We start from the raw sequence: 24,140 nt of genomic DNA on the forward strand, positions 1-24,140 counted from the left end.
TGTAATTGTTTTGCAGACTGAGCTACAAACTCATTTTCTAAAACAATAAATTTATTTTGTAAAACATCGACTTTTTCATTCACACTTTTTGACCCCTCTGATAACTCAATTTTTAACTCTGAAACTTGATTACTAAGTTGACCTGTCTGATCTTGTACCCTGTCTATTTTACTATTGTTTTCAGTTTTCAAGTCATTTAATTGTTCTTGTAGTGAAGTAAATTTGCTGTCATTATCTCTTCTTATTTCAATTACCTGATCATTAACTGTACTAAATACACTCCTGGAAATTGAAATAAGAACACCGTGAATTCATTGTCCCAGGAAGGGGAAACTTTATTGACACATTGCTGGGGTCAGATACATCACATGATCACACTGACAGAACCACAGGCACACAGACACAGGCAACAGAGCATGCACAATGTCGGCACTAGTACAGTGTATATCCACCTTTCGCAGCAATGCAGGCTGCTATTCTCCCATGGAGACGATCGTAGAGATGCTGGATGTAGTCCTGTGGAACGGCTTGCCATACCATTTCCACCTCGCGCCTCAGTTGGATCAGCGTTCGTGCTGGACGTGCAGACCGCGTGAGACGACGCTTCATCCAGTCCCAAACATGCTCAATGGGGGACAGATCCGGAGATCTTGCTGGCCAGGGTAGTTGACTTACACCTTCTAGAGCACGTTGGGTGGCACGGGATACATGCGGACGTGCATTGTCCAGTTGGAACAGCAAGTTCCCTTGCCGGTCTAGGAATGGTAGAACGATGGGTTCGATGACGGTTTGGATGTACCGTGCACTATTCAGTGTCCCCTCGACGATCACCAGTGGTGTACGGCCAGTGTAGGAGATCGCTCCCCACACCATGATGCCGGGTGTTGGCCCTGTGTGCCTCGGTCGTATGCAGTCCTGATTGTGGCGCTCACCTGCACGGCGCCAAACACGCATACGACCATCATTGGCACCAAGGCAGAAGCGACTCTCATCGCTGAAGACGACACATCTCCATTCGTCCCTCCATTCACGCCTGTCGCGACACCACTGGAGGCGGGCTGCACGATGTTGGGGCGTGAGCGGAAGACGGCCTAACGGTGTGCGGGACCGTAGCCCAGCTTCATGGAGACAGTTGCGAATGGTCCTCGCCGATACCCCAGGAGCAACAGTGTCCCTAATTTGCTGGGAAGTGGCGGTGCGGTCCCCTACGGCACTGCGTAGGATCCTACGGTCTTGGCGTGCATCCGTGCGTCGCTGCAGTCCGGTCCCAGGTCGACGGGCACGTGCACCTTCCGCCGACCACTGGCGACAACATCGATGTACTGTGGAGACCTCACGCCCCACGTGTTGAGCAATTCGGCGGTACGTCCACCCGGCCTCCCGCATGCCCACTATACGCCCTCGTTCAAAGTCCGTCAGCTGCACATACGGTTCACGTCCACGCTGTCGCGGCATGCTACCAGTGTTAAAGACTGCGATGGAGCTCCGTATGCCACGGCAAACTGGCTGACACTGACAGCGGCGGTGCACAAATGCTGCGCAGCTAGCGCCATTCGGCGGCCAACACCGCGGTTCCTGGTGTGTCCGCTGTGCCGTGCGTGTGATCATTGCTTGTACAGCCCTCTCGCAGTGTCCGGAGCAAGTATGGTGGGTCTGACACACCGGTGTCAATGTGTTCTTTTTTCCATTTCCAGGAGTGTATGCTATTGTTATCTGTCTTCATTTCCTCTAGCTTTTCCAAAATTAACTGCAAAACATCAGTTTTTACTGCTTCTTTACTGTCTACGATTTCACTCGGCTCAAAGATGCCCTTACTGGGTCCTGTAGCTTTCATTTCTAACTCAGTTTTGCTTTCCTCCCTATTCACTTTGTTAACAAGCACATGAGTCCACAAACAAATTAACTTCACAAATAATTTGTATTTATCTTTCCTTTTTGATGTCCCTGGTTGCAGTTGTACAGTCCTCCTCACTTTCATTATATCCGGTCCATCATTACTGGTAGTGTATCATTACTGTTGGTATAAACATTCTTTGTTGGACAGAATTCAGTTTTGCTCCATGTCATCGAAAAATAATTTGTATATAAATTTCACAAATCAACAAAACAAAACAATTTCTGCAACAGACAAAACTTCATTATTAGTCAATTAATCACGGATGACACCCACACTTGTAATCTCCCCTTCCCCCTCCTTCCTTCTTCCACCTACTGTCCAAATTAAACAATGCCCATTTCAGGTAATTAATAACCAAAATTTTTATGAAGATTTGAGAGAAGTGAAGATTACAAAGACTTTCAACTTTACTTAGCTTGTCATGTTGACACAGCTCCAGTTCTTGTCTAGGGGTCTGATTCTTGAAGCTGAAAATCTGACATCAGATCATCATGGTTGGTTTGAACTAAATAAATCTGAAGATTGTTATCCCAGCATTTTTTAAATAAATATATTTTCCACAGATTTTCTCACATTTTAGTATATCTTACAGTATTTTGGTTTTTCACACAAACAAAGCTGAAATTACATTATTCACACTATTATACAAAAACACATCTGATCACATCAGAGGCAAGCTCATGACTCTCTCACTCTGCAAAAATAACAATATTACAAAGGGTTTACAATTTTTCTTAAAAAAAGAAATTCCTACTAGTTTTCATAACACAATTAATTTCAATTATTATTTCATATATGAATCCAGAAATAAACATAGTAAATGCAAAAAAAAGGGTTGTGTAATTAATAATAGAAATTTTAAGTACGTATGCAAATAATTCATAATTTCAAATGCTTCTAGAAAAAAATAATTTTAGCTGTACATTCAGAACTAGTACTTATCGATTATAACATTGAAACTAAAATATTTTATAAAGTAATTCCTTTTCATAAATTCTAGCTTGAAATATAACATACTGTGTACAAAATTATATGAGATTTTTCAGAAAAGCAACTGAGATAATATTAGCCTGTCCAAAATTCGAAAAGTAACACTAGTATCAACAACTACTGTTGAGGAAAAGTAATGCTACATGGTGACGATGCTCTAGATGTACCAGATGTATCCACAGATGGCAAACGAACTTGAGGGTCAGGTCAATGTGGAGAGACAGAGGGTACATCAGAACTGGATGGAGGCAGCCAATAAAGCTGGTCAAGACAGCACCAAGCCATGTGGAGTTCCTCCACAACTTTGTGAATTCTGCAGTGGATGGCATTACTTTCATGTTGCAACTGGATGTCCATCATGTGCGTGCTGAAATACTGTTGCTCTCGTTTTTTAATGTGATCGATGGCATGAAGGCAGTTCTGAAGGTACTGGTCAGTGGCATTGGGTGTTATGGTAAGTGGCAGAAGCTGTTACGTTAAGTGGGCAGTCCCAGCTCTGCCGCCAAGGGGGCATGGCCGCTGACACCTGTGACAGTGTGGCCACTAACAGTGTGAGTCAAAACACTGCCAAATAGATCAGGAAACAAACAGAAGTTTTGAAGGACGTGTACATCAAGTACTGGCTCACTAACAACAGCAACAACAAATGTCAATTTGGAAATGTCATCAAAACCCAAGTCCACCATACAGGTCTGCAATCCATAGACTCAGATTATTGAGTCATTTGCTGTGTGAAGCTGGACAACTGAGCTGTTGGGCATCAGGGATGGTTTCTGAGCTGGAGTCAACAAGGAAGTGTTGGCCGCTGATGGGATTGAGAATGAAGAGTCTGTTGTCATGATGAAAATGAGGCAGGAGAGAGTCATCATCAGAGTTCTGAGTGTCTAGATGGCTCAGATATCCTGCATGGTTCAGTGCACCTCCTGTGAATCATCCATAGAATTTGGGAAGTCACATGGCAGGCGACAGTACCAGGAAGAGTCACTGAATCATGTGTGGTACCAGCAGAAGTGGATCAGCACAAGTGTGGGTGTGGCACAGAAGGTGGAAGGAGATTTGTTGTCATTCTGGCTATCAGTGGTGACATCAGGATCAGCAAAGGCCAGGTGATATCAGCTCAGCTTATGGTATGTGGGAGGTCGGTTGTGCTCCCACTGTGGTTGCAAGTAACATGCAGTGTCATTGTTGTCTGTGTTCTTATTACATTATTGATGTTGAAGGATGGAAAATATTCTATCTGTAAGAATGCAGTGTGCATCTAATTACTCTTGCTCATAGGTGACTGTGACCAGTTGAACTTGCGGCGAGCAGCCTGATGACCCATCAAGTCCATAGTATGTGATTGGAAACAAGATGCAAATCAATGTGAGTGCATAACCGACATAATAGCTGTGATTGAGTCTTGTCCTTTAACTGTTCATTGTAGATGTTGCAGCATAACTATTCTTCCAGGGAGTGGGTGAGGTGACAGGTGAGTGCTGTTTTTACAGTATTTGTCCAAGGGTGAGGCTAAGATGATATTGCTAATTGTACCCACATGTTCAATCTTGTGCAGTCACTGATGATGTTGCTCAAAGCAAAAATGCTTTTCACAATGGTGAACCACAGACTTAATTGATCCAGCCAAAATGGTGTCAGCTTAAGATGAGTCTCGAGTCCAGTAGGTTGCCACTGTGACATCTGTAGAGGAAGAATGACGGTGCAATTAAGCTCCATATGTGGCATGTCGCGATCCATAGTAAGCAAGCTGGTAGACAATGCAGCCAGCTGCATGAGGCCTGGAGTGATTGAATTCATGTGCATCGCAGATGACCTTTCAGCCAAAGAGAGGAAATGTGAATCTGACCAGTCAGATTGATGTGGCATGGAAGTAACCTGGTTTGTGAGTAGAGCAAAGTCCACTGTGTAATTGCAGAGCAGGTTGGCCAATGCACTCCACTTCTCAGCACCATTTTTCACTGTCAGAGTATTGTCGTGATACCTTGAGATGCTTGAGGGTGTTATCTATAACCCCAGGTATCACTGCTGTGGAAGGTGCAGCATAATGGGGACATGACAGCAGCATCGCAGCTGTGTGGTAACTGTATACGTCTCGAATTGAACATAAACATGATCATCATAGGCCACACTATACAAGGGATGTACTATGTATAATAACACAACCCGTATCTAAATAAGCACACACAATATTGTGATACAGTGAAGATACATCACCTACTACTTGCATGTGTCTCCGTTGAGAGCCAGTGATATTTTTATTTTTGTGCAATTCCCACAGTTAACATAGAGCCAAGAATAGTAATGCATTCATGAATGGAGACTGTGGAATGGCCACTATGATTTCTTCCCATGCTGATGATGTGGGGTGCGTGTTTGTATTTGGCGAACATCTTAGCAATGTTAGTGTAACTTCCAGCGTACTGTTCCTAAAATAGGAACTAAACTAGCATGTGCTGAGCCATATATGATATTAAAACGTCATTTCTCACACTGTGCTCAGTAAGAGTATAAGTAGCTGTCTCAGTAGAGCAGCTCGTTTGATATCCAAACTATAATTGACTAAGTATCATTTTCCTGCACAGGTAGGGGACAACCTTCCATTATTTATGACTGAAATCACCTTTATGGTGGCATCTAACAATGGCATATTTTAATCCACCTGGGAAAATACCCTGAATAAATGATGCATTAAACAAGTGTCTGAAATATTACATGTTATAGCCTCCCCATGTTTTTGTGTCTTATTGGAGATAACTCCATAAAAACTATTACATTTGAGAATCATGTTGATATTCCTTATTTCAAACAACGATGTGTGAGAAACCTTCATTTCCATAAATTTCCTCCATACTGCTTTTTCAGTGAACTGTTTTCTCAATTTCTGGCACCAGTTTTTTTACTTAATTTACAAAAGAAGTTATTAAAAATATCAACTATACATGAACTGCCTTTTAACAGTGCTGCCTTTCCCTTGAACAGAAATAGACTCACAAGGCTTTTTTTCCTGTCCCAGTGCCAACAATATTCCATACTGACTTTATTTTAGTGACTGATCTATCAATTCCTGACAAATGTGTGCTGTGTAGGGACGATTTTCTCTCTCTACCGGCAACCTCTCTCACACCATCAATATTCAAGCAGCCTACACAGTGAACAGGGGACGTCACACAACACTGAGCCCCAAGGCAGCATTGTGAACACCACCAGAGCCTGCTGGCCCTGCTTGCTTCCATGGAGTCACATGGCCAGAAATAAATCCAGTTGTACCCTGGCACTGCCAGGGTATTTAGGACAGCACCAAGGTGTATCAGGCCAGTTCAGTCCTTTGTCATCTGAGGCAGTCGCCACCCACAGTAGTGGTCGATCAAACAGAACTCTTGATAAGGAAATCATCAGAATCAGCAATGTCATACTACCTGAAACGTAACAGCCCATTTTTCATAAGATTTTGAAGCTAATTTGGATCACATATTTAATCATTAAATCCTTAGATAGGACCCACATCTATAATTTCACCTTTTGAGCTCTGAAATGTGATATTCAACAACTTCAAGGCAAAGTGTTAGCTAATATTACGTCCATCTGTTGGTAGGAATATGTATCATTGATTTTTTTTATTATAATTAGGACTTTTCATTTAAAAACAATTGGATGACGAAATATGCATCGAATATAATAATTTTAGAAACCTTTAACAACTCTATTTGTCTTACTGTAAATTTGCTACACTGTTGTTTAAGATAACAGCATCTAATTACTTCATAATTACTATAATTCACAATACAGAAGTAAATGACAATGTAAACAAAGTGTTTTATCAGGATACTGGAGTATATATTGAAATTCCATTTACACTGAAAAATAATATACTCATATGTGAAGCAGGAAACATGGTAGGAATACTTGGGATAATGCAGCTTCAGTGCAATTAAGAAAAATGTAATCAGCATTGTTCATTTGAATAATTTCACTTATTTTCCCGTGAAAACAATGAATATGCATTTGATCTTGTACCCTATTTCACATATTTCAGTTGTAATCTGTGAATGATAACATTTTCTTTAATTCTGAACGTCTTCAGTGATTGTAATTAATGAAATTATTATAGGCAATAATGTTTGAATTGTTAGTGAGAGTAAATAAGACCCATGAGAATCTGTGCAAGAGACCCAGTACAGTGTGAGATTTTGAGCCAAACTCTGTGCTATATTGTCAAATAAATTTGTGTACACTTGAAATTTCCTTTGAATTTTCATATTATTAGAGTATCATGGTGTTCTCTGGCTGCTATCACTTAAGAAATTTACAGGAAGAATCAATGGCAGTGGAGCAACAAAAAAGAGTTAAGTTCACATTGATTTTTTTTTAACAATCTGAGTTACACCCATCTAACGTCACTTTACTTTGATTCACTTTTATTTGACAATTATTATCCCCAGCAATACGATTACACAACATACTGCCAGTTGCTGGCGCAACGTGAAGCCGCCAGTGACTACCACCGGCATCAGCAGGAAGTGGCGTCTTTACTTAGGGACTGCAGTGGAACTTTGTATTGTACTCCTGATTTTTTTTTCTAATTGTCTTAAAATATTACAGAACTGTTTGTAATATCAAAGTACTTCAGGATTCTCAATTTTTCTGGCTATTTCATGCATTTCTCTCTTTTGTTCTCAAGGTACTCTTGATACCTGTTGTAATTTAAGGTTTCTTTGAACACTACCAAGTGACTTGTTTATTGCCTTTCAACCTTTTTCCAAACAGTTCAAAAAATATATATTTACACTGCTTAGTGGTATTAGGCTCATTCTAAAACCTTTCCCCTGTCAACATTTTGTAAGCTTTCCCCACAAATTTTACATCGTTTAGTCATTAATTGCCCTCATTTGAGTGTTTCTTGACTCTAAATGTGGCAAAGTTACGTAATGTAACTAACTGTGCATCATGATTTAACAATCCACGTACCACACAATAAGCGTATGTGTACTTAACTTCTGCTTGTTTTATGAATACATTATCTATCAGTATACAACTACAGTCAGTTGACAAATTGAAAAATGAGCAGCTATGTTACAACGAACACCTACATGCTGTTTCCCAAAGCTATAGACCTTTTTGCAATGCATCTTTAATCAGAGGCAATGCAGTGCACAGATATGTCCAGGGAGTCTGTATTTTTCCATCATATGCATTAACACTAATACAAATAATGTAATAAACATACATAATCAGAACTGACACAAACTACCACATTCTGCACTACACTGTTAGGTGGGAAACTTGTGCTGCTCTACACTAGTATGGTGCTCACTCTTCAGTTTACAGAGGCAGGTTACATTTTGTGCAATTCAAATGGAGATTTATCATTGCTATCAAATTGCAAATTGCTAATAGAAACTGTAGGTCACTTTCAAAGTCAGATTTCCATAATCAGTTTAGATGAAGATGATCACAAAACAATAATTCATCAAAATTTAGTGGCTGAATGTGCTTGCAGATTTTCAGCCCGACTTATTAATCACTGGAGCAAAGTTTATGAGAAAATTAGGAATATAGCAAGGACAGGCCATATGGACAGAGGTTGTACTCCGGTACTACATCTAGAAAACAAAGCCGGTGCGTATCAGGAGTACTTGAAAGGAAACAATTGCATCTGCATCTCAATGTACAAGGGATTGATATCTAAAATGGTATCAGGGTGCACATGCTCTCATGTTTGTAGATGTATGTAGTGTGCATACCTGAATTTTTTCATGACTGCAGAGACAACTGGTCACTGGCTAGCAGTTAACAAGTGAACACATGGAAGTAATAGGTGTCAGATTTTGTGTTGTGGGTAAAACAATATTATTCCAACAAATTTTGTTTTAAGCCTGACAATTTTCAGGCTGAAACAATTTGGCAAGTGTTTGGAAATGAAGCAATGGGATAAATACCCCTTCAAAGATGGCCACTCATCAGTGAAGAGTGAAGCTCATTCATTTAGGCCCTCACAAGATCCACAAATGACGTGGTTATTGCTCACATAAGGACCTTAGTTCAGAATCTGCAGATGAGGTTAAAATTGATACTGGGTCAATTCATTCTATTTTAATGGAATGTATGGACCTCAGGAGGATATCAGCAAAATTTGTGCCAAAGTTGCTAACAACTGACATAAACAACTTTTTTCAGAGATCATACAGGACGTCCTGGATATTGTGAACAGCAGTCCCAACTTTCTTGACAGAGTGATCACTGGTGGTGAGTCCTGGGATTATGGGTATGACCCAGTAACAAATTTCCTGCCATCGCAGTGGAAGCATCAATCATCTACAAGAACCAAAGAAAAGCAAGACGGATCTGCAGCAAAGTGAAACTCATGCTGACTGTCTTTTTTGACTTCAGTGGTGTGGTCCACTATGAACACATCCCAGAAGCTAATAGTGTCAATAAGGAGTACTACCAATAGGCTCTGTGTCATCTTCATGAAGTAGTGAAATGCAGACAGCCGGACTCGTGGGTACCAGGCAGTTGGCACTTTCACCACTGTATTACACCCACTCATCATTCCCAGTTAATTCAGAGTATTTTGGCCAGACACAACATGACCGAGGTTTGTCAGCCTCCCTATTCTCCTGACATAGCACTGAGTGCCTTCAGTCTTTTCCTTAAACTGAGAAAGACTCTGAAAGAGACCAAATTTCAGAACAGAGAAGACATCATGCAGAATTCGATGGAACAGCTGTGCACCATACCAAAAAAGGCTTCCCAGCGATGCTTCCAGCAGTGGCAATAGCATTTGGAATAGTGTGCAGAAGGTGAAGGGACTACTTTGAAGGTCATTAGTTTCACACAATTTTATCTGAGTTAAGACTGATTTTTTGTGTTATGGGTAAAACAATATTGTTCCAACAATTTTTTTAAGCCTGACAATTTTTAAGTTGAAATAATATGCAACATTTGGCAAGTGTTTGGAAATGAAGCAATGGGATAAAAACCACTTCAAAGATGGCCACTCATCAGTGAAAAGTCAGATACCTTTTGAACAGCCTTGTATAGAGCATGCACAGTGAGAAGGAACCACTGTTGCGCGGTGTGATAGCTGCTGGTGATGTCCGTCAGCATCACCTACAGCTAGGGGAAACAGCAGGAAAGTGTCTCAACACAAGGGGTCATTTTGTTCCATAACAAGCTGGAAGGATCACCTTGTCCACTGTCACAAGCCAAGGATTTTGGTATTAGGCAGTGTACAAGTGTGAAGGATGTCGCAAGATTTTATGTTGCCAACCACTATAACTAGAGGATTATGGGTAAGCAGTGCAGCCTCTGGTGCATATCATGAAGCTGGTTCCATATTTCTTCTACGCCAACATCCTAGAACTCTAAACTGCAAATAGATCACCTTAATAACTTTTGGTGGTGTTTTTCACTATTTTCTTCATGAAGACATTACAGTTTCACCACTTTGTGCAATAATCTTGGGGGCTGAGCATCTCTTTAGTTCTTTTGTACAGCAGGGCAGGCCATCATAAATTGCTGAAAGTCCCGGCAATATGAATCACTATGCCTATGAGTTCCCATGACGTACTTATTACTGGAAGTGTTGACAAAATACATTGTAGGTTCACAGCCTTTCCTGGTCTGCTGCACCCTATTTTTTGGGGAGGGGGGTGGGGGGGGCAGAATACTCACCATCCCCTTCCCAGAAAAAAACACACAGACTGCTTTTCTTGGAATCAATAAGATAGGCTAACTCATAGTTTTCTGACAGTGATTTGATGGTATTCCTCTGGGTGAAGAGAAAGAAAGGGCAGATTTTTAATATTACTTAATTAAAATATGTTAACAACATTGGCTTGTTTTACCCCAACATGATTAACAAATATGTATTATTAAAAAATAATATAACATTATTAGTGAGAGGTCTGCACATCATGCAGTAACGCAAATTTTTTCCATATTTGATGTCAAATTAGTCATTACCAATCTTAAATTGCCAAGTTCCAATACTGAAAATCTGTTTCCTTTCTTTGTCAGTAAATTACTGACTACCTTATACCCTCTTTCTCCTAAATATGATGATGGGAATGCAGTGTAAAACTTACTTGCTGCACCCCGTGAAGCTGGATATAATACTATTAATTTTTAATTGAAGCAAAAATTCTTGCTATCCATCTTTTACTTTTAATTTTAGCTCTTCATTTGTTAACAATTCTAACATTTTCTCCTGTTGTAATAATGCTGATGTTTGTGCACTTGAGAAAGGTTCTACCACTAAATCTGGAATGTTCATGTTACAAACTTCTGAAATCTAGTTGTAAAGTCTGCATTTAAGTGCTTCGAAATGGCATTTCTTCCCACACAGGAAAGATTTGAAAGTGATACAATTAGTTTTACAACATAAATTTTGTTTGAACAAGGCAAGTTTTGGCAAAAATAATTGCTTTGTTTTGATCAAAAGCAAATGATCTTGCAGCTGTAGATTCATTTCATTAAATTTATTATATAACTCAATTAAATAAGTTATATCATTTCAAAATTTCAATAAATTCTTTCCTAAGGAGTATGAAAAATAGGGGAAATGCGACACCTTACCTACAGGGGATAGATGTGTGGCACACAGAAACACATTATAGAAAACAGTTAGCAGTAGCTTTCGAGCTTGAGCTCTTGTTCTAGTAAGAGTACATGCATTCAACACACAGACAAGCAAACTGCATGCTCTTTGTAGCACAAGACTCATTATGTGCTCAACAAATGTGATAGCTGAGTCAATGAAGTCATGAAACTTTTTTCGGCAGCTACCCTTTGACAGCCTATAAATTTCTGTATGTGACAGTAAATGATTGTATCTTTATCATTTTTCATCACAAAACAGTTTTATCATTTAGAGCATTACTTCTGATCTTGTTAACTGCTGTTATCAAATACTGCAGTGAGCAGTGAAGGCAACCAATAAGGATTTTTGCAATCAAATGCTGTAGGCGCATTATACAGAGCTTGGGAACTACATTTGGATCTGCCTTTTTGAAATATGAAATCAATCCACAATACTGCACAACCATTGCCAGAACACTATTGGTAGCATCAGACACAGTGTTATCCAGAGGAATGACCTTTCTCTTTACAGTAGTGTTCCAGTATATCAAATACAGAGTTCCCTTCGGTACTAGTATTAAAATTTTTTGTGAATAGTAGTTCTTAATTTTTTTTCATGTTTTATTGAATGAACATAGGCAAGAAGTAAAGACTAATTATATGGTAAAGTAGATTCAGTGAGGGCCACAGCTTTCCAAGCAGGACCTGTTGCTTTCCCACAGCTTTTGTTTGTGCACCGCATATTCTTTATCATTCCTCTTGCTTTGGAGTGCCCACCTTCCAATTATGAAGGCTCTTAATTCCAAGTGCAGTGCCAAGCATCCAGATGGACCATACCATTTAATTCTCACATGGTTCTGAACCTTCCTAAACAAGCGATGGTGCCCAGTCACTGCACTTCTTTTACTTTTATTCGCTGTTTCCCATGGCCTCTATGAGAGGTAAACTTCTACCTATGAATTAAACATGTTTTTTTTTTCTGTGCTGGAGCCAATGAACTAAGTACATCAGCTATGCAAACAATGTCTCAAGTTTGTGCAGATATATTTTTTTCTTCATACATTTTTGTTTAAATAGTATGTAGTAGCTTGTCTGACCTAATAAATTGCTTGTGTTATGGGAAACTGATCCCCACACCTTTTCATTGCTTCACTGGAACACACATCCCATATTGCTTCCCACCTCCTCCTGTTATCCGTAAGTTCCCTCACTCAACAGCAGTGATGTGCATTGAGCAGTGAAACACTTATGTCACTGCACTGCATTCCCGCATTAATTTTCCTAAGAGACTGGAATATGTTATTACCAGATACTCAATAAGAAAGGCAATAGGAGAAATGTCAATAACTATCAACTGGTTTCACTACTGACATTTTCCAAAATATTTGAAATGGTGATGTATTTTAGAATTGTTTCTATCTGAGAAACAACTATCTTCAGTAAACCACAGTGTAGATTTAAAGAGGAGTTGCTCTACTGAGAATGCCATTTTCAAAACACTCACCAAATTTTACAAGAATTAAATAACAAAGCAGAGCCATTATGCATTTTCTGTGACCTACCTAAGGCTGTGTGCATCACAATGTCTTCCTAAACAAACAGATTTTTATGTAACTGATGGTACTGCCAGCCAATGGAGAAAGAGTTGTACTTAGTAGTTCAACCAATGCAATCAGGGGATATTGATCTGACAGGGAAGAAATCAAATATGGGATTTCCAAGACTCAATCTTAGGTCCATCATTGTTCCTCATGCAACAACAATCTTCTATATAATATACAACAAGCATAATTAGTTCTTTTTGCAGATGACACTAGTATTGTAATCAAACCAAGCATAAATATAACAGAAGAAATGGCAAACAGTATTCTTAACAATGTCATTGACATGTTTTCTAGGAATGGTCTCATTACCAATTTTAAAGACACGCAACATATCCATTTTTGCATGTCTAGAGATTGTAGATGCACCTAGATGCACGAGGCTGCCTCAAGCAGAATTCTAATACAGTATACCTTTGGATAGCATGTCCACAACGGTCACATGCAGCTTAGTTAACACTGGATGAACATTGTCTATAAATGAGACCTTGGATTGACAGTGTATTTTCAGTTTAATGTTGGTCATAGTTGTGGCTTATTACAGTTCTTGCTGTAGATTTCTAGCAGTTCAGTGCATTATTTTGTACTTCATGATGGTGCTGACACTAATACAAATGAAATGAGGTGCAATCTCATGGTCCATTGTGTGGAAATAAAAAGCCCACTACCAGGCAATTACACAAGTTAAAAGATGACAATTGTTGAAAGGATTCCAGGAGTACTAAAATGTAGACTTTCACGGCCGGAAATGTCATGTCCATTATAATTATCCGGGCTGTTACACCGTGGTCGGTTGACGAATTCTGTGTTAATTCCCAACATTTCGTCCCCGTCTGCGGAGGACATCTTCAAGGGGGTCTGTAGCTCGATGGAAGGTCCAACACACCCACTGGCTCGCTACTGACTGCCGCCAAATTCCGTGTCCATGGGCTCCCGCGCCAAGGCATGATGTCGCGTGTTTTGAAAATGTCAGTGCAATTGTCCGCTGCTGTAGATCGCCGTTGCCATCACCCAGCGGTGGGCGGGTGGTACACTTCTCAACACTGGCATCCATATACCGTTTAATTTCACACCCTCCTACGAAGTGTTTGACGACCCCATACTCTAAGTGGAATGAACAGGTTTATGGACAAAAGGATGGTGTGGCTATGGGAAGCCCCCCTAAGTCCCGTAATTGCAAACTTCTTTATGGAGAAATTCGAAGAACAGGCCTTAGGTACTGCCAGCAAAAAACCACATATTGTTCCGATATGTGGATGACACGTTTGTGCTGTGGAGACATGGCAGGGAGGAACTAAGCCGGTTCCACGAACATCTGAGTAGTATAAACTCTAGAATTCAGTTGACAATGGAGGAGGTAGTAGACGGCAATTTACATTTCCTCGATGCGCTTGTTTTTAGAAACGAAAATGGTAGTTTGGGCCACTCAGTATACCGCAAACCCACGCACATGCACCGTTATTTGCACTGGGATTCGAACCACCACCCACAACAGAAGCAGGGTGTTATCAAGATGTTAGCGGACAGAGCTAGAAATATTTGTGAACCTGAGTTGCTCGACGCTGAGACGGAACATCTCCGCAATGCACTAATGAAGAACAGATATTCGTCTGCCGAATTAGACATGCATTGAGATAGCCACACAAACCATAGTGACGTACAGGCTACTGCAAAATCTAAAGTTTTCCTGCCACGTGTTAAAACTGTAACGGAAAGAATAGGGAGGACATTGACGAAGCGGAATATTACCGTGATTTACAAGCCCACCAGGAAGATACAGGAATACCTTAAGCCTGCCTAGGACGCTTTTAAACCATTGGAAAAAGATGGAGTGTATAGGGTCCCATGCAGCTGTGGACATGTTTATGTGGGTACCACTAAAAGAACTGTTTCAAAACGTTTGGAAGAGCACAAGCGCAATTGTAGAAGAGGAGAAACTGAACGATCAGCTGTTGCAGAGCATGCTTTCCAGCCAGGTAGCCAACATATTTGTTTCGAGGAGACGCAAGTACTAGCGGCCACAAGTGGATATTACGAAAGGCTCTACAGGGAGGCAATCGAAATCTCCAAACAACCTAATAATTTCAATCGGAAGGAGGAGGGCGTGAAATTAAATGGTATATGGATGCCAGTGTTGCTTTGTACCACCCGTCCACCACTGGGTGATGGCAACGGCGATCGATGGCAGTGGACAATTGCACTGACATTTTCAAAACACGTGATGTCATGCCTCGGCGCGGGAGCCCGTGGACACAGAATTTGGGGGCAGTCAGTAGCGAGCCAGTGAGTGTGTTGGACCTTCCATTGAGCTACAGACCCCCCTTGATGTCCTCTGCAGATGGGACGAAACGTTTGGGATTGACACAGAATTCATCAACCGACCACGGCATAACAGTGCGGATAATAATGGACACGATTCCAGGAGTGTTACTGGAGTCCTGAAACTGGTGCAATGTGTGAAACTGCAGCAAGTGAAGGCAGTCACATTCTGCAACAAACAGTTCAGCCCATATTCACCAGGTGTACTGTGTACTGATAACTGCATCTCAGTTCTACTTACCTACTGGAAGTTTAGCATACGCAACAGTTTTCTTTCTTGTTTATAGTTTACCATTTGTATACAAGTGGTCCTCAATTCTCATATGTTACCTGAAGCAGTCAGCATCCTGTGTTCACACATTACAGACTTTACACCTGCAGACACCCTAGACTTCTTTTAATTGATCCACAAGGGTCATGTGAAGCAAAACTGGAGTAAAATATTTAATAGGATTTCTTAACATTTGGCCTAGCAGTGTGGCCATGGCTGGGCACACTCCATTAGGTGCAAAGTTCTGTGACTACTGCAGCCTCGTGTCAGTGTGTTTATCCATTACATAAACCTGGCAGTCCTATGTCTCACCAATCTAAGGAAAAACCAACTTCATTTTTAGAACATAGCAAATTCCAGACTTGGGACTGGTGACACATGCGACCAACAACAGTTCAGTAACAATGCCTTAAGTTTTCAAGAAGGTTACAAAAGTTAGTATGCCTCAAAACAAGATTTTTTGCATTTTTCCCTTTTGGATACCATGTAATCACTTTCGGCTGGACCTGAGACCCACAATTTGATATCCAGCTGAAAGTTATATCATGTTCAGTTCCAAAATTTAGACTCAAATTCTCTGAAGAAATAGCCCCACCTACATAAAACTGACCTGGCAGTGTGGTCACACTACATCAGGCAAGAGGTTCACTCACTCATTTGTGCAACTTGTACACACAAACTTTCTTCTTGGTGTATTCTAAAATGTTCCATCAACAAAGTTAAATGATGTTATTGCATGTATATCACCATAAAGTATCAATGTGTATAAACTGAATTAAGTGACAATGGTTATTGTTTAATATTTGAATATGTTCATGTCACCACCATGATTTGAGTAATTTACAAACCTTCCAGAATAAAAATAAAAACTTAATGAAACTGAACAGTAACAGTTCTTAATTGTAATCCCATCAATGACAGTCTTCCACTCAACAAGAGTTTTAGTAAGTCATCCCTCACACTCCCAAATTAAATGTAAGCCCACTGCTGCTTGGGTGCAGGCATGCACCAGGAGTGGAAACAGCTAGGCCTGTCCCACAGCATATCACAATTATATCTTACATAGTTAAAACTTGACTATTTTCAGAGCACTTTCTAATTTTTTGTCTTGCTGCCTCATTCTTCCATTATCTTTTACAAATTCAACTTCATTTAAAATCAAACGTCTTACTCAGAAAATCTGATCAGTGTACTACACAAAGCCAAATATCGTATCTGCCTGTCCTACCTCTTGCAACTTCAATCAACAGATTCACAATCCATGCAAGCTGACACATTAGCCCTGATTTATTGTGGCTCATTGAATTTGAGCTTAAAAATAATAATCATCTTATATAAAATGCAAACACACAACATGAAATGAAAATTATAGATTAAACTAAGTTCAAACCAGGGAAAGCAACTGACACTTGGTATTAATGTGGAACAAATTGGTTGGATGTGCAGATTTGAAAACACAGGCAGAGAGTGTGTGTGTGTGTGTGTGTGTGTGTGTGTGTGTGTGTGTGTAGCCAAAGTGGTTTAACAAGAAGCAGTATAGCTTGTTTCCAAGACCAAGTTCCCCTGGCAACATAACATTTCCAATTTGCAAGAAATTTTTAGCAAAAGACCTTATACTCCATACTGCAACAAAACTTCAACTCAACTTACCTTTTACCAGTTTTGCATGTATGTCAGACCAATATATAACAAAAAGGAATTTGACCTAATCTGCACATAATCCAACTAATTTAGATGCCATTTATTCTAGTAAAACTAACTTTCAAGATAAGTTTACTCCTAAATCTATGCTTAATGCTTCACTCACTTCAATCCTGAACATACCATGCCTTCTACTTTATTGGGTGCAAGCTAGTTTGGGAAAACAGCTCTGTCACACAAGCATTTGCACTACCTGAGCAACCACACAAACTTTTAGATAGAGTGACTGCAATCCCATTATATTTAAACAGCACTAACTTTTGTCACTGTACACAACAAGGTTATGTAACTTGATAGCTACTGGCACATTTGCACTCACAGAATTTATAGCAGCCACTGTTACAACTTACAAATTCAAAAAACAGTACCGTTTATGATTGTCTTCAACATTTCAACTACAATTTTCTCCTCATATCTGTGAAAATATATGACTACTAAGAATTGAACCAACCATAACAATTCGTTTGCAGCTGTGAAAGACTTACACCCAAAAAATTAATTTGGAAGTCCTGCACTATTAGACTCCACATTAAGATCAGAATGACAAAATTTGATAAACTCTGCAATCATTCAACTAAGCCCAAAATCTATGAATAATCAGAGATTCACCAAGTATATTTTATATTTTGTTCTGTTTTCTGGCCACCCTCTTGTATCCAATACATATAGCTCCCAATAAAAATAAACATCACCAATTTGAGGCATCAATTTTGGATTTCAAGTCAGCACCAAACTTTTCCCATTTGAGGAATAGGCAAATCTTACATGGCTCAATAAATTGACACAGAAACAAACTTACTTTTAAATTCTTTATTGAAGTTTCACATTTGAACAGGTACAATTAATCTTTCCCTTCATCAGCTATAGTAACTTCAACTTCCACACCAGGCTCTATGCTGATTGATGTCTACAAAACCATTAAGGAATTTATAATACAAATTATTACATTACATAAAAATTAAATACTAAAACTAGAAGCATTGTCTCACAGCAATCAGCAGGGGAAAAAAAAGAAGAAGAAGAAGAAGAAGAGAAGTTACCCCACAAACCACAGCTTCCTCCAGTCAAACAATCTGAAAAAATTCTACAGAACTATCCGGGCCATCAAAGGTGGGAAGGACAGGATGAAACTAAACTGGAAATCCATATCAGGTTGTTTTTAAGGGGCAATGCAACTATGTGTACTGAACTTCATGAAAGATCTGAAAATTTTAGCAGGATAAAACAGGCTAAAATTTATTGATGTGGATATGAATTGCCACCAACATTCCACACCGTTTCACGTTTTAACCTTAACCGAGTTAACTGTCCGGATATGAAAATACTGTTTCGTTACACCACAACAAGGAAGCCCCCTCCCCACTTTTAAACTCACAGCTTTAAAATGCTGCACTGTGACATCACCCAATATCTATGTTAGATTGGAAGGCAATAACATGTACAACAAATTTGCCATTACTTATAGTGCTAACACTGAGAAAGTTTATCTACGCACACAATAAGTGTTTGCTGCCTACATTCATACACCGCCACAAGAACTTAATTCAAACACCACACATTTACGAGTTCAACAGGATTCAAGCAATGTCCTTCCGATTGCCTCAGTGCATGCTATATAATCAACATACTATCTGCGTACAATAGTAATACCACTTTTAAGGACAGTTCTGCAGCCATAACTGAACACACACCCACTTTTTACCACACCATTAGGAACAATGAGACAGCCAAGTATCAGACTGATGTCCACACTGCACAGTTACACAGGGCACTTTCCTCACCAGTAAACAATGTGGTGCAGTACAAACATTGTATCTCTTTCTATAAGCTCCAACAGTTCCACAAGAAAGTGTGCAATTCCCCCATGTAGGCCTACCAGTTCTTCAGTCAGTTATTTATAGACCCCCTGCAATTTTTTTAGTTTAAACAACATTTCTCATCAGACAGATAGTACTCAATTCCAACTTTGTGAATTCACAATCACAAATGCCATAATAAAAACTGTTGCATGTCACTATATTACCACTAATGGTAATCTCAAGGCTGAACTAAAGATATAACCCAGTTCTGCAGTATAAATATATTATTAAGTCTAGAGAAATCTACTCAGCAAACAGCAGTAGAACACAAAAAAGTAACCTTTACAAGCTCTTTGACCCAGTGACTCTTGGCAGACAAGATGAAGGGTAAGGAAGAGGAATGAAGAAAAAGGGCTTGAGAGCATTTTAAAAAAGTGCCACAGTTAAAAAAAAGGCACCCATGAGCCCTGGTCATGCAAAACCTAACAGACAGGATGAGAAGGGAAGACCAGGAAGCAACATTTCCTTCTCATGCCATCCAATAGTCTCCTCTGACCTAGGGCTCCGGGTGAATTTTCTGAATTATATCCCTTTCCCTAGTCCTCTCCTGTCATTTTCCGTCACCTCTCTTCCTTCCCCTTAACTTATGCCAGAGAGGGCCAGTGGCTTTGAAAGCTATGAGTTTGTGCACGTTTTAGTGTCAACAAGTGATTATTTCTGCTTAATTATGACGCCTGCATCATTAACTACGAAAAATTCAAGTGTCACATCTTGCTCAGAGGTTCTAATGTAATCATGAATCTCATAAGGTGTCCTAAGATATCACATCATAGCAAGATAAATCACTTAATCTTAAAATGCTACCTTACATCATATATATGAATTTTAAGCTTGATAAAGGATACAATCTGCTTCACAACTTCCGAAGGACTAAAGAGATCAATTACTCTTTTGTGAATCCTCATTTGAAATCTGTCCCAAGTCTTTGACCCTTCACCACAGGGGGTCTTACGAGTAGTAATTCTCAATATCTTAGTGGGCATTCGAACAGGACCCTTCACACGTAGCTTCTGCTTCTTAGCCCCAAATATTAGGTCACTGCAAACTGAAAAGATGGGATAAAATTAATAAGCAGCATAAACTACAATATACGAGAAAAAGGACGCACATTAATCAGAGGTTCCTTAGATAATCAGCCATTATCATTAAGATTTTTATGATAGCATCATACAATACAGTCAAAATTTACAATATAGACTGACTCTACAACCTTTCCATGCAAGTACAAGCTACCTCTTGTGGCTGCAGGCTACAATATCAATCCCATGCAACCAAGAAATCTTAAGAGTGCCTGATGTAAAATGCAAGGTGATGGGCTAAACGAAACAATCAACTAAATTTCGCCACGGAAGATTATGCTTACGATATCCCAGAGCTCTCCCCGCAAAACAAACCGAGCACAAGTTACGAAATGCAATTCCTATTCAATGCAACTGAAGTGAAACCACAATACCGAAGTTTATATTTCTAAAATTAACTAGAAACTTCACATTAACAGTACCAATGCGCCAGCTTTATAGTACTAAGTGTAAAACAAAAATCGTGATCACTTTGGTTGCATGCGTTAAGCGTCCTTAGACACACGTCTGTTTCATAGTACGTACAACTTTTACGAACTCAAATTAAATACTAATTGACAGTGCTAAAGATAAGAATAATTAAGTTCCATACTGGCCACATTAGAAAATATGTTGGATAAATGCTCATCCACGAATGCGGTAACAAAAAGGAAGAAACTATCAGCAATTTGAGTTTGATAGAATCCTTGAGCGATACACAATCACATGAAAGTCAAGTTACAACTGACGACTTTAAAGTGAATTTTAGTATACCTTTCTCTAAACTTCTTACATTCCTTGACGTGAGAGTTATTCTGATACGATGAATTGTTGGGGCTTCCGCTCCTGGCTTGTCCGGGTCCTTATTGAAAGCCTGTAAATACCACGTGGTACGGAAGTAATCACAAATTATCAGATACCGAGGATTTAAATTACAGTAACAAGATATATGAAATATAGATACCATTTCTGCAGTTAATAGATCACCTGGTCGAGATAATCAATTCGTTCCAAAAATTGACCAGCGCTGAACCAGGATTCACCACCACCTACAACCACGCTTCACATGAGAAAGAGTACATACTACATACTTCAGTTCACTTCCTGTAGTAGGAGGGGTACAGCCAATCAGAACCCTCTTGATGGCGCGAACCAAAGCACACAATCGGGCAGAACATCTGTGAGATCCTCGTAGACACTTTGCCGAAGACAAATCTTAAGCCCGGTCCACACGCAACGATCTGTCTGCGCAGACATCGGCGCAGATGTCTGTACATGCAAAAGATCGCTGCAAATGTGGTGTGTTCACACGACACAAACCCCAATCTACTACTCGCCCGCCATCTGTCGGTGTAGAAAAGAAATAACAGTGGCAAGCGACTACGCTCCCCGAGAACGTCAAAATTTAATTCAGTTATTTTGAAAAATAGAAATGGAGGAAGTTCTGTTGTGGTCTGTGTTCGCAACTTGTGTTGCAAAAAACATTCAGACCAACCGCAGGAAACAGAGAAAGCGGTCAAAATGGTGCAGACAGTGGCTGCTGAAGCGAAAGCAGTTTTGTCACGTAAATTTACTGCGAGAGTTGCAGGGCGAACCTGTTTTGTTTTACATAACCTCGTGTTCCATTTCCTCGCACATTGGCACTCCAATTTCATTTTCAATTGTACTCCTGCTTGGTCTTGGCGTTTCTTGATCACTAAGAAAGCCAAGTAGATAAAAATACCATAACGTTGGCTGGTATACTTGATCTGCTCCTACACCAGATCTTCTAGATTTCTGAACTTTGGATAACTCTTTTCGGTAAACAGTTCGCTGACAGACTAATTTACTTGACTTGCCTTCATGAACTCATCTTTCAGGAAAGCGTAAATAGCTTCACATGTGTTGGGTATTATTTCACTCAATGCTTGTTTCGATATTGCAGATGAAAATTCCAAATCATTGTAGCTCCTTCCTGTTGCTAGGAATCTTAATGTTACTGCCAGGCGTTCATGAGGAGAAATTTCCCTTCTCGTACAAGTATTTTTCTCATAATATGAGGGGTTACATGCTTTAAGAGATAATTATAAGTTTCGACATCCAGCCGCAAATAATTTCGCCAGTTCGCAACGAAATTATTTTTTTATTACCGTTTCTCTGTTTGCCGAGGCGCCAACTGCCCGCAATTTTTCAATTAGAGCATTGTATGCTGCTGTCTTTTTGTCTCGGTCACTATATTCTTTACTTTTAATCTTCCACAAACATGGGTGGTTTCTGTATATTTCAATGAATTCACTTACAAACTCTCGAGAACACTGACGAGTATCAGCCATTTTAATGCCCTGTGCACACAAATACAAACACTAGACTGAGCAAACAGCTGTTTCGTGCCAGATTTGCGACGATCTCCTGTCCACACGCTCCAACTTGTCTGCGCAGATGTGGTTTGAACCGACAGATTTGAGAGGTTTCGCTCAAACCTCCAACTCCAACTTCCAGGTTTGCACACACCTCAGGTTGGTGCAAATCTTATGTTCACACGCAACGATCTGTCTGCGCAGATGTGATGTGCGCAGACATTTGCGCAGACAGATCGTTGCGTGTGGACGGGCCTTTAACTTCAGAAGACAACCACTACATTTCCATGCGACACGTCTTCCGAATGGCGAAAATCTCTCAGTTGTGTTTACATGTTAAGGTCTGAGCGATTTTGCTAGCCCAGTTACTTATGGCTTCTGGAGAATAGCTGTAAAATTTTATGATAAAGTCAGCACAATCGCTATACCTCTTGAATAAGAAGAGTTGCAAACAGCTTCAATCTAATATTTCTACGTATCAGTCACTGAACAAAAAGCCTCTCCGTCGATATTAGCCGAAATTTTTAAAAACAAGACGAAACCTGACAGCCAAAGCACTTTTCAAAACCAATTGCGTTTCCATGGGAGCGAAAATCGATTGCGGATATGGAAAACCGGTAACTAGAAGCGGATTTCCAGAATCGATTTTGAAGTGTTTATATGACCACCCAGAAAAGCGGGATTGGGAAATAGGTTTACGAAATTCGGTTTTGGAAGCCTTGGGTAAACAGGGTGAATTATCACCATTTGGCTTTGCAGCTCATTGTGTTTACCGTATTTGCGGTTCAAATTGTTGGATGTAAGGTCCGTCAGTTCACAAATATGTTTCAAAACCTCTGTGCCATCATCAGTGGGTTTCTGTTTATTCTTTACACTAGGTTTGCATGCCTTTTCAAGGACCATTTGTGTATTATTTATTACAGGTAGCTTGGCATGTTTTTGTGTGTCAAACTCTTTTTTCTCAGTATCCTGATGAGGTGTTACGAAGCTCACGTAAATATAACGCATATGGTCGTAAAAGCACTTCACTTTGCACTTCACCAAAACATATTGTAAATTTAGCCCTTGTGCTTGACTGAATCAAATTTGGTAGTACGACAACAAAACTGGTTTTCCAAAAATCAGTTGCTTTGCACCAATGGTGTCTGTAAATTAGCTGTGCCGCATTCGTCAGTACTGTGACACGATAATACAGCCAAAGGTCGACTTGCACGTAATGATATGGAAGGGGATGCCAGACAATCCACGACATAATTCATAAGCTGGCCCTCACACAGGTTGTCAACAGAATGGGAAGGGTCATAAACATCTAGGTTCCTAAGGAAGATATTATTGTCTTCGATGTTGGTAGAAGGAACAGTGTCGTCGTGTGCTAATATCGAAAATTAAACAGTGTTTCAACATGCAACGAAAACTTGCACATGCATCCACCCATCGTCGACATCAGAAACAAGTGAGTGCTTTCTGCACATGTGATCTGATTGTAAACTGGCAGTAAAGAAAGGGCTAAGACGTTATTTTCCAGTTG

General features: G+C 39.9%; 1 protein-coding gene and 1 long non-coding RNA gene across 2 annotated transcripts; both read right to left on the minus strand.

Moving 5' to 3' along the window:
• Positions 1-2,430: 2,430 nt before the first annotated feature.
• LOC126416210 (uncharacterized) lies at positions 2,431-17,559 on the minus strand. The gene is made up of 2 exons (XR_007575416.1): positions 17,466-17,559; positions 2,431-6,303 (listed from the first exon to the last, which is right to left on the minus strand). It is a non-coding gene; the product is annotated as an uncharacterized LOC126416210 (long non-coding RNA).
• Positions 17,560-18,154: 595 nt separating this feature from the next.
• Positions 18,155-21,402, minus strand: LOC126416211 (40S ribosomal protein S20). Its single transcript, XM_050083802.1, has 4 exons — positions 21,241-21,402; positions 21,051-21,150; positions 20,064-20,263; positions 18,155-18,266 (listed from the first exon to the last, which is right to left on the minus strand). The coding sequence occupies exons 1-4, from the start codon at positions 21,241-21,243 to the stop codon at positions 18,201-18,203; spliced, it is 369 nt and encodes a 122-aa protein (XP_049939759.1). The 5' UTR covers positions 21,244-21,402; the 3' UTR covers positions 18,155-18,200.
• Between the last annotated feature and the right edge of the window lie 2,738 nt (positions 21,403-24,140).

Source organism: Schistocerca serialis, chromosome 8 (assembly GCF_023864345.2).
Source record: "Schistocerca serialis cubense isolate TAMUIC-IGC-003099 chromosome 8, iqSchSeri2.2, whole genome shotgun sequence".
Lineage (NCBI taxonomy): Eukaryota > Metazoa > Arthropoda > Insecta > Orthoptera > Acrididae > Schistocerca > Schistocerca serialis.

Bases quoted from the DNA above. Each gene is read 5' to 3' on its own strand.
- LOC126416211 (XM_050083802.1), bottom strand. The intron at 20,264-21,050 runs GTATACTAAAAT...CCATCTTTTCAG, and splicing joins TGTAAGAAGTTTAGAGAAAG to TTTGCAGTGACCTAATATTT. The intron at 18,267-20,063 runs GTATCCTTTATC...ATGGTTTTGTAG, and splicing joins CGGAAGTTGTGAAGCAGATT to ACATCAATCAGCATAGAGCC.